Source organism: Halichoeres trimaculatus, unplaced genomic scaffold, assembly GCF_033239565.1.
Source record: "Halichoeres trimaculatus isolate MK-OKI-2021-1 unplaced genomic scaffold, fHalTri1.1 fHalTri1_scaffold_2, whole genome shotgun sequence".
Taxonomy (NCBI): domain Eukaryota; kingdom Metazoa; phylum Chordata; class Actinopteri; order Labriformes; family Labridae; genus Halichoeres; species Halichoeres trimaculatus.
Window position 1 is genome coordinate 14,083,048 of NW_027437180.1, and position 19,285 is coordinate 14,102,332.

At 42.9% G+C, this 19,285-nt stretch overlaps 2 protein-coding genes across 2 annotated transcripts; both read left to right on the forward strand.

Moving 5' to 3' along the window:
- The first annotated feature begins 164 nt into the window (after positions 1-164).
- On the forward strand, positions 165-1,539 carry LOC141786134 (nuclear factor interleukin-3-regulated protein-like). The gene has a single exon (XM_074664870.1). The coding sequence runs from the start codon at positions 173-175 to the stop codon at positions 1,349-1,351; it is 1,179 nt and encodes a 392-aa protein (XP_074520971.1). The 5' UTR covers positions 165-172; the 3' UTR covers positions 1,352-1,539.
- A 3,211-nt stretch (positions 1,540-4,750) lies between these two features.
- Positions 4,751-14,089, forward strand: nfil3-5 (nuclear factor, interleukin 3 regulated, member 5). Its single transcript, XM_074661923.1, has 2 exons — positions 4,751-5,168; positions 10,075-14,089. The coding sequence occupies exon 2, from the start codon at positions 10,631-10,633 to the stop codon at positions 12,482-12,484; it is 1,854 nt and encodes a 617-aa protein (XP_074518024.1). The 5' UTR covers positions 4,751-5,168; positions 10,075-10,630; the 3' UTR covers positions 12,485-14,089.
- Positions 14,090-19,285: the final 5,196 nt, after the last annotated feature.

Consider the following 19,285-nt stretch of genomic DNA (forward strand, 5'->3'; position numbering starts at 1 on the left):
AATACTTCATAACTAACACTCATACAGCATATTAAAGGTAGAACATTATGCAATCATGTAAACATATGATCACCTAAACTCATGTACCTCTGTGTTTTTTCCACTAGGTGGTGGAATTGCCGCATACTTCCCCTGCCACAGCTCTCTGAAGTCTCACACTAAGAGTTGAAGAATGACACCTCAGACTGCCGGAGGCATGATTCAGGGCCTTGCTGTGCCCTCAATGCTGGCAGCAGAGGAACAGGAGTTCAGACATCTGGGTGAAGTTGGGTCCTTCAGTGATGAGGCTGTTTCCATCCTGACCTCCACAAGTCAACTGGCCAGAACCCTCCTGGGTCGCTCCTTCGCCCTGAACAGTAAAGACAACCTTTCCCATCCAGAAGATAAGGCTGCTAGTAGCTGCAATGAAGACAGCAGCAACAGTTCACGTAGCAAAAGAGAGCTAATCTCTGAGGAGAAGAAAGATGAGGGATACTGGGACAAGAGGCGGAAAAACAATGAAGCAGCCAAACGATCCAGAGAGAAACGCAGAGCCAATGACATGGTGCTGGAGAGTCGGGTTCTGGGACTGCTGGAGGAGAATGCTCGCTTGAGGGCTGAGCTGTTGGCCTTGAAGTTTCGTTTTGGCCTGGTCAAAGAGTCATCCAATGTGTCCGCGCTGCCTCTTTCTTCACCCCACCATGCATCACTTACTGCAACACATTTCTACCAGCCTCAAACTAATGGATCACCGTGCCCAAACATGCAGCTCAACCCCAGCAACAACAGCCTCCACCCTCACCCTGTGCAGCAGGGAGCCATTTATGGTCAGAGGAGAGCTTCAAGCCAAAGTGTGTCTGAGTTTGGTGTTTCAACCTCATGTCCTTCAAACATCGCTGCCCATTCTTTCTTTTTAGATGAAACAATGAGTGAGCATGTTGGACCTTCTCCAAGGGAGCTGATAGGAGGACAACAGGACCAAGGCACTCAAGAGAGCCTGTATCCACATAAACAAGAGTCACCTGAGATCCTGAGAAGCCTTCCACACAAGCTTCGTTTTAAAGGTCCAGGGGGGGACGTATCTCTATCCTCTGATAGCAGACAAAGCAGACCTCCTGTAGCCACAGTGGGGCCAAACATCCAGGAGAGGTGCCACCAACAGGTGGGTTGGGTCAGTCCGACAGAGAGCCTGACTACAGGTGGCGCTGGGCGGCAGTATCAGAGCTCTGTGTCATATAACTCTTTGCAGAAATCTGGGGACACTAGCCTTTTAACAGAGGACACACATCTCAGGACCCAGATAAGCTGTTTGTCTCAGGAAGTAGCTCAACTCAAGAAGCTCTTCTCTCAGCAGCTGTTCACTAGGCCCTGAGGTCCTGGGCACAAGAGGAAGAAGTCCACATTGAAGAGATCTTATCCCACATCATTCTGAACAGAGACTCTTACAGACTGCACGTTTCCGCAGGAAAGCTCAGCTCCGGTGTAAATAGCTACCTCCAAAGTGACAAATGTGTTTTATTGAGCTGTTGGATCAGCACAAAACTACAAAGACACCAGCCCACCAACACACAGGTGCACTCAGGGTTATGTGTGAGTCCTTGGTGTTGAGTGGATCCTGTACAATGTTAAAAACTAAGGAACACTAGAATTACATTTTAGGGATTCAACACACATCAACACCATGTTTCTACCAAGGTCACCGATGTCAAAATACCATTTTTGTCTTCTGTTGGACAATAAAAAAGTGTAAGCCATTCAGCACAAACACTATATATTTATTTTACCATGGTTTAGGTAAACAGTGGTGATAAGAAGCACAGATATGAGGTTTACATTAAAAAAAAATCCATGTTTACTGTATCTGTTGTTTACTGTATCAGGTTTATTTAAGCTATCGGGCAAGCCATATACCTTCACATGTTTCACTGTTGTCTGAAAACTGAGGTGACTTAATTTAAAAATAAAGACATATTTATATTACAAAAAAGTGTCTGTTTTCTGTACTTTCTGTTTATTTCACTAATAATAATGAACCATCTTTATTTTGATGTTACAGCAGTTATTACATACACTCCTGAGAGCTACCCTTGTTATGACTTTTATGTTGGTACAGCCGTTAATGAATTACATGCAGAAGAGACTGCAGCTTTTTTAGCTGCATTTTGTATTACATCATAAGCTGGTGCACAAAACAGAGCCAAGCAGGAGCAAAGAGTTACCTTAAGTGAAGTGCAAAAGTGAGGAGGTGCACTGTGCACAACACTGGATACACAACAGACGGTGTTTTTAATCGGAGACTACATGAATTTAATTTGTGTTCTTTATGAATAAAAACTCTCAATATGAATTACCATCCAGGTGAAAGTAAGACAGGTCACTAAAGTGAGCTGGGGCAATGGGGTGCAGGATTTTGCAGAGGAGAGTGGGGTGGGGTGATGTGGGATGCAGGAGAGGCTGAGTGAGACTCTGCATGAGTCATCTATCACGTCAGCAGTATGAAGCTATTTTTAGCGCTCAAGCAGCTGCGGTAGAGACTGATTGGCCCATATGGAACTGAAGGATACAGGTTCAGAATACATTATCATCTGGAAAAAGTCCAAGTCTGCAGTTGTTAGAGGTGATCAGATAAAAACAAACATCTGTGTCAGAAAACTGCAGTGGATACATTCAAATATATTCATAGAGGGATGTGAGGTACCCCATTAAATGTCATTACTCTGTTACTTAGCATGATTATGAGAATGTCCTTCAGTATTCTTACATCTTTTTTTCTGTCAACACCAGGTGGCGCCAAATGTTTTCATTACGTAACTCGGATCCCTGAGATTCATTCAGTTGTTCATTCATTCCCAGTAGTGTTACTACTGAAGTGCTCTCCTACTTTTTGCTCACCATGAATCCCCCTGCTGCTCAAGTAAAACATCTGTTTTAAAATCACACAAACAGCAGACCCATGTTTAAAATGCAAAATTAATGGTTTAACTTTTTTTTTCTTATTTAACATTTGTATGACCCGAGTAACCGCTGGTGCAGCTCCAAAGGTCACTCCTTTAGGCAACAGTAAGAGCCAGTAATGCAGAGAAATCTTTTGTCTTCTGCTCAGTCTCCAAACTCAGCACCATGAGCCATGAAGGAGAACATGAGTGGCTTCTGGTTGCTAGGCAGGCACCACCACACCACTGTTGCCAAGGGAATAGCATGTTGGGGGTTGGTAGTAATAATATAGAGGACTGGTGGGGGGAGGAGCTAGACAAGTTCAAGGCTACCGTTTCTCCACCATGGTCTGACAATGGTGGTATAGTTATGGTGTGTGTGAGTGTGTGTTGAACGGGTGCAGTGTGGAGTGTGTAGACAAAGGGGTGGGGGCATAGGTTGCAGCTGAATGTGACACAAAACAGGGATAATGCAGGGAGCTCATGGAGTATGTTAGTGATAAGAACAACAAGCTTCTTTGTGGGATAAAAATAAAATACCACAAACTAAATGAAGAAAAAAAAAACTTTGCAATGTAAATTTTTATATTGTAATTTTCAAAGAATTAACAAACAACTGCAAGAAGATATTTTTTAAACTAAAATCTTATTATGAAATGGTTAATTTTAAATTACATAGAGTATTCTCATAGAGTTAGAAGAAAATGCTAAATACCAGTCTTTTAGAAAAATTCAAATGTTTTTAAACGAGAATAACACAATTAAAACTTAATTGGGAAGCAACAAGCTAAGATTTGCTCTTAGTTCCAATTGGAAAGTACTCTTGGAGCCAGTCAATATTTTTACCTCCCAATTTGTTGTCAAAGAGAAAGGGAAATGAAAGCGTCCAGGTTGAAGTTTTCATTTTAGAAAATTCAAAACATTAATATTTGGTAATATTAGGTAAACTAAATGGTCTGTTAAAAACAATAAATACGAAATAAATATAAAAAAAATATAAAAACAAAATAAAATAAACAAGATATCTACAAAGTCAATATTATAGATAGATAGATAGATAGATAGATAGATAGATAGATAGATAGATAGATAGATAGATAGATAGATAGATACTTTGTTGATCCCAAGGGAAATTTAAGGCAGTAGTTACAAATTAACCCCAAAGACTGATAAAACTGATACCCCCCCCCCCCCCCCCCCACCTGCCCAATAGAAAAATAGACTTATGAAAGAATTGATATGTTCATAACCCATGCAACATAAGGATAAGAATAGCCATCAATATAGCCATCATGAGGAGATTAAGGTAACTGTTTTAATTAAAAGGAAAATTAAAAATTAAAGACTGACCCTCCTAAGTCTGTACATAAACTCAATACAGCAATTCTGAGTGAAAGATGACATAAAGTGGACAGAACTATTGCACATTCAAAGAGCATTTGGCTTGAGTTGCAGAAGAAAGGGAAAACATAAGAGTTGAAGTTCTCAGAGAATACGTTCACACTATGGCAGAGACATGTGCTGTTATATATATATATATATATATATATATATATATATATATATATATATATATATATATATATATATTTATATATATATATATATATATATATATATATATATATATATATATATATATATATATATATATATATATATATATATGTATAAACTATTATTATTATTATTATTATTATTATTATTATTATTATTATTATTATTATTATATTCTATTCCACATAGAACATGTTTCATGAAACACGCTCTCAGACAGTCAAACACAGTACATTCCTCCATGGTATTGTTTGATATTGGTTACGACAGAGGGAGGTAAAGATGTCGGATATAAGGTAGTGGAAAAAATCAGAAGGGCAAATGAACAGAGAGAGGTAGGGAGAGGGCGAGGGAGAGTCTCGCGCGGAGGGATAGAGGACAAAAACGTGACTAGGCAGCCTAAGAGCTGTTATGCAACCACTGACCTACTAACACATATTTCTAGAAAGGGAGCCGAGAAACTAGAGCAAAGCGTCCAGCATCATACCACACACAGGCAGCCCGAGCCAAAAGACGGAAACAGCAATCCACCCGACCCACAGACTAAACCACACCTGACCGGGACACCGACAGGAAGAGGAGAAGAAAACTTTTCGGTTTTTGGAGCTTTCTTGAAGCAGTAGTAAAGGAGGAAACGGAGAGCGAGACGGCTTTTGTGTCCGGGAAGCTTGCTATTTTTCTCCTCCAGGACATGGCAAGGTACCGTTTCCTTTTCTCTGATATCAACTTTCAGTGTTTGTGTTTGCTTGTGTGTTAAACTGTAATTTCTCTACCCGTTGTGAATTGTTGTGTGTCTGTAGACCGTGTCTCCTGAAATGAGAATGGTGCTCATAGCCGGTTATTGTTCACATGGCGACTCGCGGCTCTGCCGGTGGATCCGCGCTCCCGTGACTTTGAGGCGGTTGCGGCTGTTTTTGTCATTAACACGGACTCGTAGGGGCTATTGCGCGACGTTTTACACTGTAAATGTGCATTTTGTTGCCCTGTTTTCTGGCGAGTATGGCTCGGAGTGGGGTGAAAACGTGCTTAGCTGTATCCCTCATTATGTGCTCAATGTCAAGGCGAGGTTGTTTCCCTCATGGTGGTGTTTTCCAGGGAATGGGGGCTGCTGTTGCTGCACTTGGGCTGTGTTGTCTGGTTTACACAGACAGACAGTGTAGCCTATTATATTAGCTTCTGCACGTGGCATGCTGCTATGTGCATCCTATGCTGCTATTATGTAGGTCACTAGTTCAGTCTTGTTGCTCGGATATTGATAGATACTTTTGATTTTCCAATTTAAAAAAAATTGGAAGGTTTGCTTCAGGATAAAAAAAAAATTAACCTACCCAAATAACAATGATATTTTCAATAAAACATTTTAAATTCTCATATAAGGTCTGAAAAGGATCTCTGAAAAGACTTATGTACATATGGAGAAAAGAGAATTTTCGCAAAATAACAGGTTTTATTGTGGCATAGAATAAACAAAAAAATAAATAAAGTTGAATTTTGATTAAAAAATCACAAGAGAATTACAAAGGTAAAGGCTACTGTGTGCAACTAAAATCCAGAAAAAAATACTGCTTTTTAAAAAAAAAATGTTCTTGGTAGACCATTTGTTCAATGGGCAGCAGATTTGCCTGTTTCTTGGTTATATCGTATGCATTTATAAATGTTGAAGTTTGGAGTAGAAGTGCAAAAAACAGTAAAAATTTGCCAGGTTGCATCCAGTGTGAGTCCTTGGATGACTCTTTTTACCCACTCAAAGTGTGTTAATAAACCACAGAGCTTTGCTTTGAGGGAGTTAGAGGGTATGACATAACCAGCACGCAGCAGGGAGAAGCAATAAACAGCAGCTCTCTCCTGGGACACAGAGGCCTGTAATTGATTCCTGTTCACACCCTGTGCTTTATTCTCTTTATTTATACCCAGTTGGTCACCAAACTATCTTCATGAAATGAAACAGTATAAAGCAAGCAAATAACTATTTAAATGCACTTTTACCTTGAGTTTATTCAGAAAGGTGATCCCAACCAGAGACAGTCTCACTCTCGGTGATGTATGACTGCTTGATGTCTGTGTGCTATTTTTAACAAGTCCTCTGGTAGAAAACATGGAACAGAAGCGGTGGAGCTGAGGGTGACCTAGATGAAACAAGCTCATTTGGTTTGATACACAACCTGTGTCTCAAGTTTGTGTGGTCCTGCTGCGGCCTCTGTTGTAAAATTAAAATAACAAATGAGCATTCAGGATGTGATGCAATCCATGGAAACTCCTGTCTGACAAAGGCAGGCAGAGTTTTGGTGAGCTCTTAGTCCGCCTGCTGCCAGCTGGTCTGCATTGCTCTGTCCCAGCCAACTCTGTGAATATAGGTCAAACCTGTATCTGGGCTTGGTGACACATAAGGTATTCAAGGAAAGCTGTGGATGACTGAAACCACTCTGCTGTTAGCTCTGAGGAATTTCACAACACACACTTTGGTCACTATGACTCCCTGTTCCAGTTTACACCAGTGTCTAAATTTATTCATGTGATGCTTTCCTCTCGAAGGTTTGGTCAAAGCATTAAAAAATGTAATAAAAAGAAATCTGAACAGTCCAAGCGCTAATAAAAATGAAATTTAGCGATTTTGAAGTTCATAATAGGGTCTTAGTTGATAGCAGATCAACCCTTCATCATGTTTGTTATTCTCTCTTCAAATATGTATTGGCAAACATTTTTTCTCCTCTAGTAGGACAGGAAAGGTAAGAGTGTTGTAAGTCAAATATTTCTGAGAGGAAACACTAAATGGCGCTCAGCCATGTACCTCTGAGACTGACCTGGAATGTCTGGAGTCCTGTCTCTCTGTTTTGTTTCTTGACACAAAGCCGTGGGGCAAAATGGAGGCTCCTTGCGTGGGCCCCTCCACGTGTGGTGTTGGATCACCTTAAAGATCAAGGGAGTGTGTGTGTGTGGGGGGGGGCATAACTTTAAGTCACACTTGCCTCAGAGGAGGTCAAAGGTGAAGCATTCCTCCTCATCCAGCAAGTGTCTGGGACATGTGTCCAAGCTGGAAACACAAAGAAAGAGCTTACACTGACCACAGTGAAGCTTTTATTTTAGGACCTGTAGAGTGCATATTCTTTTATGTGATGCACAGAGACCAGGGTATAAGGAGAACATGTAAGGCATTCACACACAGTAACCTGTAGCTCCTGCTGCTCTGTAATGTGCATACGTTACACAAGCTCCGCAACAAGAGAGATTCAGAGCACGTACGTTACGAGCAACAACAGCAGCCCCTCCCCATGCAGTCCTCGGAGAGAGCCTGTTATGTGTGAATTTGGCTGCAGAGATGGGTGTGTGCTCTGACGTCAATGCCATCTCTATCTTTCACTATTGTTTTTCATCTGCAGCTAATGCATATTATGTCTGAGGTGTCGGAGGGTTTCTAGAGCGAACCAGGATTAATGTTGCGTGAAAATCGCTGGAGCTTTCATAATCAGATTTTGAGGCAGATGACGTATACGGCTCCTTTCTTTTATATTCCTCCTGCTGCAGATTCTGTAAAATTCCTCTCATTTTCACCGACTGAATTCCTCACGTCGAACCACCCCCTTTCTGCATCCTCCCTCCCTTACTTCTTTCTCTTGCTCTATTTTTAGAGTGCACTCTAATACTCTCTTCCCTCTCCTGCCCTCCCTCTCTTGCAGTCCTACTGACCTATTTTATGGCGCACCGTCAAAGACAGGAGGAGTGTTTACTGCTTAGCGTCGTTTCTAGGTCAGTGGGACAGCTCAGACGTGTGCGTGCTTCCTTCCCTCCCTCTGCCTTTGTTTCGCGCGCACAGGGTGGGGGGGATTTTTCCAGACGGGGGGAGGGCTGTTGGCCCCACATTTTTCCACATCTGTTGGTAGTTGTGTCCAAATCCTTTTCTGTTCAGCAAAGCCATACGAGAGGTCTAAGACGGAAAGAGACAAACAAAGAGGAGGTTAGAGTTTGTTGTGTGGTATCTAGGGGGAAACTCAAAGTGAGAAATGGAAAAGGAAACATAAATCATACCCAGCTCCACCAAAGTGGATTAATGAAGTTATGATGATTCAAAGCAGTAGGCTGTTTCAAGGTCACAATGGTGGTTTTGTGAGTGTTACATAACCGGATTGTTGACTCTGTGGGAAGACGTGCAGTAACCAGGCAGAGGATGACACACATTAAGTTAGATTATTGTTTGCAGGGAGTTATGAAGAATCACTTTGTGATGCATGAAGAATACAATTCTTTCTGTGATAATGAGAGTAGTTGAGCTCCTTTGTGCTGATCTGCTTCGACTGCTCTCAGACATCAGTGTCAACTTTACTTCAGGCACTCCCACCCCACAGGGGGGAAGATCAGTAAAATACTAGATTGGTTAAATCTGGAATATCAGCTGATGTTTTTAAGTCAGACTTTACTTTTGGATGTTTTTATGTTTGGATGTTTGAATGTTTTCTTTTGAAATAAGGTTAGTAAAAACAAATGACTGAAGCTTAAAGTCTTTCTTTACTCCGTGGTTGATTCCAGCGTTGGGAAATCAACACCAGAGGAGTCATTGTTACCCTCCGGCACACTGACCTAGTTTCTCACATTCCCTGTGTGTGTGTCATAAAAAGATGTTTTCATGTTAGTAATGGACTCTGGGGGTTAGCGTAATGTTGTGTTACTAATTATTGAACAGCAGCAGTGTAATGTGCAGAAAGAAAACCAGAGGAATCAGGGTCTAAAACAAGAGCAGAAGCATGAAGTTATTACGTAATGCAGGACTCAACATCCATCTGCGCTGCGTTCAGCGGCAATGTTAAATTTTCTGGTGTGGGGCGAATAAAGAGGGCGAAGCTTCCTTTTGTGCTGTATCGTCAACACTGCATGGGGAAGTTCAGCAGTTTGTGCTGTTGTGTAATCTCAGACAGTTTGACGGCTACCAGAGAAACTGAGGCAATGCTGCCGTAACTGAGACGTCTCCCCTCCCCCATAGAAACACACACTCACACAAAGACAACACAGATGTGTTTCTGCTCCCAGGAGCTGTTTTCAGTGGTCGGCTACCTCGTGTTTTCACAACTCTACTTCTTGAATCCCTAATGAAGGGTCAATGAAGTGACTTTTAAAAGCAGAGATTATTAGTTCTATGTTATTTACATTTTAACACAGAAACAACATAGGGATAAACATAAGGCATGCTGTTTCTATCCCCAGCCTTTCCTGTGTCAGTCTCTGCAGGGTTGGCACAGGGTCAGGTTGCCTCAGACCTTGTTATGTGACTGTGACGGCAGCCTGTCGCACACAAAAGCCCTGAAGTAGCATCAGCACATGCAGCGTGTTTATTCACAGTGGTGCTACCAAACATAATGTGCATCTACCTTCCTTTTGAAGGAAACAAAGACCAGACAGAAAAGGTTTCTTTAACAACATAAAGAGTTATGTCATAGATTTTGGTATTTATCTGATGTCATAGAGATTATACCACCGCTAAAGCTTTATATCACAGATCATAAACCATGTTTGTCCTCACTGAAAAGTTATTCATGTACTGTAGTAAACTGGTCGACGTGTGATCTAACTCTGTCTTTCTCTGCTCTCCTCCCCCTCTTTCTTGTTTCTCTAACAGTTAGCGGTCAGCAAGCAGCAGCACTGAATCTGGATCCTCAGGGAGCCCCAAAGTAGACGGACTGACCTACATCCTCTGAAAGACGTTCACAGAAGCAGGGCAGCCGCCTGACAGGCATCACAGCTCTGCTAAAGATTTAGGAAGACACAGCTGAACTCTGTATCACCTCCAGCAAAACTCCAGAGACTGCTTTGATCCATTTGCCAAGAGATAAGCAGAGACTCTTCGCTCCAAACACAAACTTGCTTCTTTTTATAGGTTTCTTGTTCCGAACACGGAACCAATGTCTGAGGTTTTTGTCGAGTTCCACCTCTTTTTAATCTTCTTGGCTAATTTGGACACTTGAACGATTTTGTCTTGAATTTAAGAAAAGGAAATCAATGAGGTTATCTCTACGAGGAGCACAAATACCTCATCAAGAAGTTTTTGCAGATCCTGCGACATAAGTCAAACTCTCTAGTGAAAAACAGCAGAAGTCTTACAAAGTTTTAAATCTTTTCCCTTCACCCCCCTCGCCCTTTGCCGGAGTTAGACTCTGGCCCCCAGCTGGGAAAAAATGGAAAGTCTGAGTTTACATCTCCCATCTGCAAACAACACAAGCTCCATGGAGGTTGACCCTTTATCGCCCTACAGTGCAGGCCTTCCTTCGCCTAATCCTGAGGGTGCGGCGAGGAACGGCCGCCAGAACAAATCTTCCAAGCCAAATGTGTCATGCCGTCGCAAGAGAGAGTTCATTTCTGAAGAGAAGAAAGATGCTTCCTATTGGGAAAAGCGGAGGAAGAACAATGAGGCAGCTAAGCGTTCAAGGGAAAAGCGTCGCCTGAATGACATGGTGCTAGAGAACCGGGTCATGGCGCTGAATGAGGAGAACGTTCGTCTGAAAACCGAACTCCTGCAGCTCAAACTGCGCTTTGGCCTCATCAGTACAGCTTCCTACATGGAGAAGAGTCAGCAGATCTCCAACAGTGCTGCCAGTGCAAATGCTATGAGCAACGGCAGCAGCAACAACGGCACCCCAAACAGTAATGCCTACCTCTCTAGCAGCGGCTACTCCAGTGCATCCCAGGTCATGCTCAACTCTGACTCCTCTGAAACTGAGCAGTCAAGCCGTGGAGAGCGCCACAACACGCTCCACAGCTACTCCCCACGCGGCTCTGTCTCCGACCTGTCTGATGCCTCCTCCAGGGACAGCCCAGAGCCCCTGGGCTACAACATAAAGACGGAGCCCTCAGGTATCGAGATGGCCAGACTGGAGAGCAACGGCATCACTAACGGGATGCCCAATGGTGTATCAAGTGGGGCTTACCATGGCAACCACATTACTCACCAGCAGAACACCCCATTGGCTGAAAGCGCCATGGACTACCAGCACCACCAACAGCAGCAGCAGCAGCAGCAGTGCCACATGGAGGCCTCCAGCCCCGCCCCTCAGGCCACTTCTGCACAGAGGAGCGTTATCCTGTACCGCTCCAGCAGCGGCTACTACCCGATGGAGAGCCAGAGGCCAGAAGACCAGCAGTCCCAGCAGAGCAGACCAGTGCAGCACACTTCCAAGTTCTCAGACTGCTCAGTGACCATCACGGAGGTCGCTGAGAAGCTGGAGAGGACAAAGACCCTGGACTCCCCTCAGTATGAATACATCAACGATCACTCTGAGCCAGCAGAGGAGCTTCAGCAGAGGTACCTCGTCAGCGCTCAACAGCAACAGCAACGTGAGGGCCATCATGGGAACTATAGCTACCAGGTTCACGAGAACGGTCTCCAGCATGCAGGAAACCACCAGAACCCCTTTGCCCCTGATCTGATCCACAACACTGAGGAAGGCAAGGCCTCTTTCCCACAGCGCAACAGCTACCTCAACCCACTGGATGAAGAGCCCCCAGTGCTCACCTATGAGGGAGGCCCTCAGGCTGATGGTTTCTACCAGGAGAACTCCTCCGCTAAAGACACCTCATCCAGCGACGGAGACCCACGTAGCTCTGACAAGGAAGGCTCCACAGATGACGAGTCGCCCTCCTCGTCCTCCTCAGACATTAGCAACTACCACCAGAAGGTGGCGGGAGCTGCTGGTTCACACAGTGAGTGCCAAGCTGAGGTCAAAGCCACCGCCCTGCCCCACAAGCTCCGCCTCAAGTACAGAGCCTTGTCCAGTGGAGCAGCAGGAACGCCGATGGAAGGACCGGTGAACACCTCCTTGTCCCCCTCTCCCAATTTGCCTCAGCATCCTTACCTAGCTCTTCCCAGCAACCCCCAGGGCAGCCAAGCCAGCGTGGAAAGCAAAGAGGTGGAGAATGAGACTGACTTTGTGGAACAGGCCAAGCCTCTGGTGAATGAGAGGGCGGAGGCTAAAAAGGAGGCGGGAAAGAAGGGATCCAGCAGTAGGGTCGGGCGCAGTAAGAGGCGCGATTAAGGACAAACATGAGCAGCTCTTTAAGTCACCTCTTTGTTGTCTACTGTAGACAGACAACTGCAGATATGACTCGCATCACCACCTATCAAGACAGGAGAGAAATCCTTGTAAGGTGTAGTTAGGATGTGATATCACCATCAAGTTTCACTGTGTCACCTGCTCCCCCTTTACTCAACTCTCTCCTACCTCCCACCCATCTATCCATCCACCCATACATCCACCCATACATCCATCCTCAGCCAAAATAACATTTCACCATGCAAGAGAGGGGAAAGAATGAAACTCTGCAGAGCTGGAGTCTGGGATACTTCCCTTGTGGAAATTTCAACATTACTCAAATCTTCATTGTGAACTGCCTCTGTGGCCGGCCAGCACTTATTGTGGCATTATGGGAACATTCCTTTAACCAAAGAATTTGCATTCTTCCTTTAGCATCTCCCTTTTTTGCAAAGAGTTACATTCTTCCTCTCTCTACCACGCCATCTTATACCCTCTTTAACCATCTGCACACAAGCTCCCTTCACTTTTAAAGCACTTAGATTGTATATTACTGTGACATATAAATTTGCATATATGGAATATATATTTTAAGAAAAAAAGTGGCAAAAACAACAAAAAATAGAAGGTTGGGATTTGGAGGTCGTAGACTGGAGTGATAAGTTTGTTCTTGTAGAGACACATTGTACAGTCCCTTTGTCTAGAAAATGCCTCAAATTTTCTTTCTTAGCTAAAACTGAGAGCCACAACTTGTGAAGAAAAAAGGCAAAGAAACAAAGGTACCCTTTTTTCATACTATTGGATCAGGTCTATGGCGTCATTCAGGTGATCCCAGCTCTTTGACTCTCAAAGCCGTCAAAACACTCAAGGCCATTTTATACGCATATCAGTCAAGGCTATGCAGTCACACGTTGCTGTTGGCAAAACCTGACAAGCACAGGGGCAAGCCTTGTTCGCCTGAAAGAAATCATGAAACCCTCATTTCGAGACAACACGTGTCTGTGGAATAAATGAAACGGCTCTCCAGTTGCAAACCAGCAAAGCTGCTCTTTCTACATAAGGTGCCTCTTTTGTTGTGTTGTCCCTCGTCCCAACTTCAGCCAATGTCTTAACGATCCCTTCACGCCTGCACTGACTTGTTTTAGCTACGGTAGACCATCCAGTCATCAGAGTTTAACTGTTTCACTTTCTGGTGCCTGCCTCTGGCCACTATGTATAAATGTAAAATTGTCTCTCTATCTCTTGTATACTGCTGTCATTATTTTATTATAATTTTAATAATATTGTAATTTTCTATTATATTCATTTATTATTTTGGCTATTGTCGTGTGTATTTTTTTTTGTTATCCTGTTGTGTCATTTTGCTCTATGCTCTTCCTGTTGTGCTGTGTATTTACCCATGCTCCTTTCCCCCCAGTTACCATTTGTACTCTGTGTTACTGTATAACTTTTGTTGTTCGCCAAAAGGCTTTCTGAAAATGGAAAAAAAAGAATAAGGCTTGTCCAGAAGTGATTATGTATTGCTATACTTCATGTGGATATGCAAATGGTTACAAAAACACTCATTTTTGATTGTTTAGAACTCAAAATGGGGAAAAAAAATAAAAGTTTGTTGAATCATAAATGTGTCTGTACTTTTGCAGTATCCTGAGACTCACAACACACAAACAGCTGATTTACAGTTCATCGACAGAAACATCCTTGTATAGTATGAACCACACAGTCATTAAAAACATTTAAGCCATATATATTATTTTTATTGTTTGTTAGCAGAGTCCAGACCCTTGAGTTTTTAATCTAGCTGTCAGTTTAGGTCCAGAAATGAAAACAAAGTCTTGACTAGTGTTGAAGAAAAAGCTGCTCTTATCAATACCCTTATCATACAAATGGATTACTGAATCGCTAAAGGACAAACCTACAGACAAAGGCAGTTTATGCATTTTGTCCTTTCTGCTTGTCTAAGTCTTCAAAGCATCAACAGTTTGGTTTGATAACCTGCTGCATTAAAGTTTAGGTTTCCTACGTCACAGCCTCAATCAAGCCTTTTTTACCTGCTCATCACCAAACAGCTGAATAAATGACAAACATGTCAAAGAAACAGCTCCTGGAGGAGTTGGCTGTAACTGAGTTTAAAGATAAGAAAATGTTAGAATCTCAAGTTTGACTAGTGCCCGAAACAAATCAGTTAAAGACTGAAAATCTGTGGAAAATAGAAATAAGAAGCTTAATGTTTCGTTTTCTTCCAGTAAAAAGTAAAATAATGCAAAGTTAACCACTTATAACATTTAAAATACAACAAAACAGGAGAGAGGTAATTTAAAAATGAAAATGCACTGGGTATATTGTACATAAAAACATTAGTGGGATCATAAATGCAGCTTTAAAAGCAGGAGCAATCTAACATCTTAACACCTTCATCAAGTAGCCATTACATCACAACAAAGTAATACTACACTCTGCTTTTTGGCCTGTATCGAATGCAAGATTGCTTAACACTGAGGACTATTACTTTAGCAGATGTGCTGAAGTTGAATTAAAAAAAGGGAAACAATCACAAAATGTATCAGAGTGAAACAAGCAAAACATGTTACACAACTACTTTGAGAGAAAACTGCGTCACACCGAGCATGGCAGCCTCCTTCTGACCCTGCCTTTAATGGAGCAATGGCCAATGGGAACAAGAAGTTGGCAAGGGCTGAGTGTGCCACTGATGAGGCTTACGTAAGAGCGTTTATAGTCACTGAGATGCAGCTATGGAGGTGTCGCAATTTCAACAAAACAGGATTCTGGATTAAGCTTTTTTGGGGAAAAAACACTTTGATTTGCTTTTTTGTCAGATTTCACAAGAGTACGACACACTTAAAAAAAAAGAATTGGGTGCAGATTCATTGCATGCACATCAGGTCTTGTGTTCCCTAAGTAGAAGGTTTTTTTTAGATAGTTCAAGTTCAGAAACAGGGATTACTTTCAGGGTAGCAGCTGACCCTCAAATTAAAAAAAAATTGAACACCAACAAACAACAACAACAAAAATTACATTAACTGCAACCACCACTATCATCAGCAACGAGGTGACAAAGCGAAGAAAACTGCAGCGTTTTATACTGCACCCTTTTCCTTATCACCTATCTTACATAACCCCCCCTCCTTGTTCCATGTCTCCAGCTCTTACTTAGCCCTCCTTTTTGTCCAAATCATGTTTGAGCTGTGAAAGATGCTGCGTATTGTGTGGGGGCTTGTGAAAATGGGCCAAAAGAGTGAAAGTAGGTCAGCAAGGAGGGGAAGGAGTGAGGAAAAAAACAGAGGGAGAGAACGCAAGAGAGAAAGAGAGGGGTTATTCTGAGTGAAAAGAGAGGAAAGGAGGGAGGGAGGGAGGGAGGGAGAGGAACTGAAGGAGAGGGAGAGAGAGAGAAAGAGTTACATCACATGCCTCTACAGTGTAAGCCTGAGCAAACTACTCACAGAGAAGCTCGCTCTGTCAACTACCCTGAGGGGGCAGGTCAGTAGCACACACACACACACACACACACACACACACACACACACACACACACACACACACACACACGCACACACACACACACACGCACACAAACATAATCAACCATGGAAAAAAAAATGTACAAGGGTGACAAACGCTTCTAGAAAGGGTGCATCTTCTTGAAAACTCTGTTTCGAGCATACATCTAGCTTACCTACATAAAAACACAGTTTGTTCGGTTTCATCTATTATTTGGGGCTCGGGTGAGAGGAGAAGAAAAAAAAGGGAACACAGACAGGTTACGTTACCAGCTGCCAGCCGTCTCTCAGGTACAAAACTCTGCATATTTTTGTCTGACCTAATTTTGATTTTTATGCAAAAACACCATAAAAGCTCTGTCTGCATGAGGTGCTCTCAGAAGTGAAGGTATGAGTGTGTAATTTAACCTACTCCTATTGTTTTCCATGAGAAATAGAACAAGTGAATAATTGCGAGGAGTGTGTGTGTGTGTGTGTGTGTGTGTGTGTGTGTGTGTGTGTGTGTGTGTGTTATATGTGTGAAAGCGTGTAAGTTGCATGAGCAGCAGAGAGGGGGGTGTTGGCCCTGCGCAGCCTGCAGTGATCAACAGCCTCGGCTGGTTATGTAACTGGGATGCTGCAGTATGTAGGTCAGCAGCACAGGGAGAGGCAGGGATGGGGTAACGAGGATGAAGCTGAGGATTGTGCTGCACTATGTGATGTTATGTATGAGTGGATCTGTTCACACGTTTTTTCTTTTTTTTTGTTCAGGTTTGGATCATTTCTGACACTCGTTTGCGAGCAGTGAATGCACAGTTTACAGGATGCTGGGCTGATGGCAAATATTGTTCCCTGAGGAAAGCTTGAATTCACAAGCTGGCAGCAGGAAAAGGCATCAGACATCTTATTGTTGTAACATTGTTGTAAATAAAGCTAAAGTGACCCAGCTTTAGGTGTGTATGTGGGTGGCTTCTTGCCCTACGATGCATCAGCTGAAATCATCATTTTAAAAAAAGACCTTATTTTAGTTTCAGTGCCAGTGTGCTGGAAGGTAAAAATAAAAAAACAAACTAAAAAAAGATCTGTCAGAAAAAAAAAAAAAAAAGATTTGTTGACCTTTCACAGGAAACTTTACAGCGTGCAGTCATGATGAGCAGTCAGTGATGAGGAACATGATCAGATGTTGTCCTAACCTTTACAGTTCTTTTTTTAAACATGGGGATAATGATTCATTTAAAGACTTCCAGGAAACAGACTCCTAACTGCATCCATGAACTTGCTTAATGACAGAGCTATACTTCAATAAGCTTGCCATCTTCATGGAAAAAAATCTATTACATTACATTATTTGTATCAACCTTTGAATTTATTTATATCAGACTTACATCATAATAAACATAGTTTAAAAAGTGTTTGCAGCAGAGCTGGGTATGTTGGTTGTACCCATAAAAAGCTGCCAAACAGTTTATTCTGCTGTTGTTCCTGACTTTTGTTGTGAGCTGCTGGTTCCCCCAGGTGATGCTGATCAGATGACTGGTCAGCATCACCTGTGAGCATGGGCCCAACTTGGTGGTTGATATGTGTCTGCTCCAAGAACCGACTCAGAGGCACCATTCACATCTGCACCGTTCTGGTATTGGAACTGGTTCCATTCTTGATTCCCAGATCTCGAAAAACCAGCCCACATTCATCTTGTTCAAGCAGGAAAAAATTGGGAGGATGTTACCTTGACTTCCTGCTCATTCTATCTATACTAACCAACTTAATTTTGATTCCAAACCTTATTTTCCCAATCTGAGCACATCAGCAGGTTCGATACTAAGCTAGAGTACCAGAACAGGCACAGAGCCGCGTCGGTGTGAAAGCCCTCTGTGACATGTTTGACTGATCTGGATAGGGCCCATGAGATGAAGCAGCTTCAAGCTGGTTTTCTGTGAAACCAATTTGTGGCATTATTTTGAATTTGATGGTGTGGTGAGCATCTCCTTCACTGATGACACAAGACTTGTCATCCTTAGAGACAATCTCAATGCAGAGAAACATCAAGATGAGGGGCAATCCCTGATCTCCATAGTCTGGGGAAGAACCCCACCCTCAGAGAGATGACAGTTTCTCTGAGGATACCTCCAGGGAGAAGAGCGGATGGTGGAGTGCTACTGCTTTTTCCACGTACCTAGATACGTGAAAAAAGTTCTGTAAGACACCCTCATTCAGTAGTGCAGGGAAGTCATTATTGTTTGTGATGCAGACAGAAGCTGCAACGCTGGCCTCCTCATCAATTGAAAGGTCTTGCATCTGTGGCATGATGAGGTTACATTCGTGGCAGCAGTAGCACTCCACCTCTGTCGGCATGACTTCATACTTCTGACAAGTGCACCAGCATTTGTCTGTCACTCTCTCTCTCTTTCACGGCTCCAGCTGTGGCTCCAGTAGCGACATGACTGTGATCGTCTCTCTCTCTACCCGTTCTAACGCCATCTGATGAATTTCAACATCAGTTTATTCGGGTTCATAAAGATATCCCCTTGGCTCTGCGCTAAATGTAATGTCATCTTCATCAGGGTCGTAGTCAGACATGTTAGCGTTAACTTTTTTAAGTTTTAATGACGGTGTCAACGCTCGCCGGGCAGCTGGTGCGTATCACTGCAGTGGCGCAGTGATACGCACCAGAAAGTAGTGCCAATCGATAATGGAGTTTGACTTTTTTCCGGTTTGCAGTTTTGTGATGCAAATTTATCACTCTTTTGAACACAATTTGTTGTGAGAGGAAAAAAGCTTTATTTTCGTGACCCCAGCCATGTTGCCGGACTACTTTCGTCTGGACCAAAACCAAACCAGATCTCGGGTCACAGGACGCTGACAGGGGTAAGACAGCGCTGATGTTCATAACTATAGATGAGGATGCCATACAGGTTCATGTCAAAAAACCCTAACTATCCCTTTAATTGCACTCCCACGCCACCTTGTGGCCTGGAGTCTCCACACACTGTCGTAAGTTACTTTTAGTGAAGTGTGTGTTTGTTTTGGAGTTAAATGAAGATCGGATCAAAACTAATTTTCTTTGTTCAAGAAAAACTTTTACTAGATACAACGCGTGGGGATAAGGTATTTATCAGTTTGGTTACGTAGTGCTACAGTTGGAAACGTGACATCAAGAAAACGTTGTAGCAGCCAGCTATACGTAGGCAACATCATCAGCCCAGCGCTCTGACGTATCTGTAGGCTAATGTGACAACAAGTAAACACGGTCAGTTTGTAAGTAGTTCAGTAGCCGTTGATATTTAGCGCAGCTGGCAGCTCTGTGCTC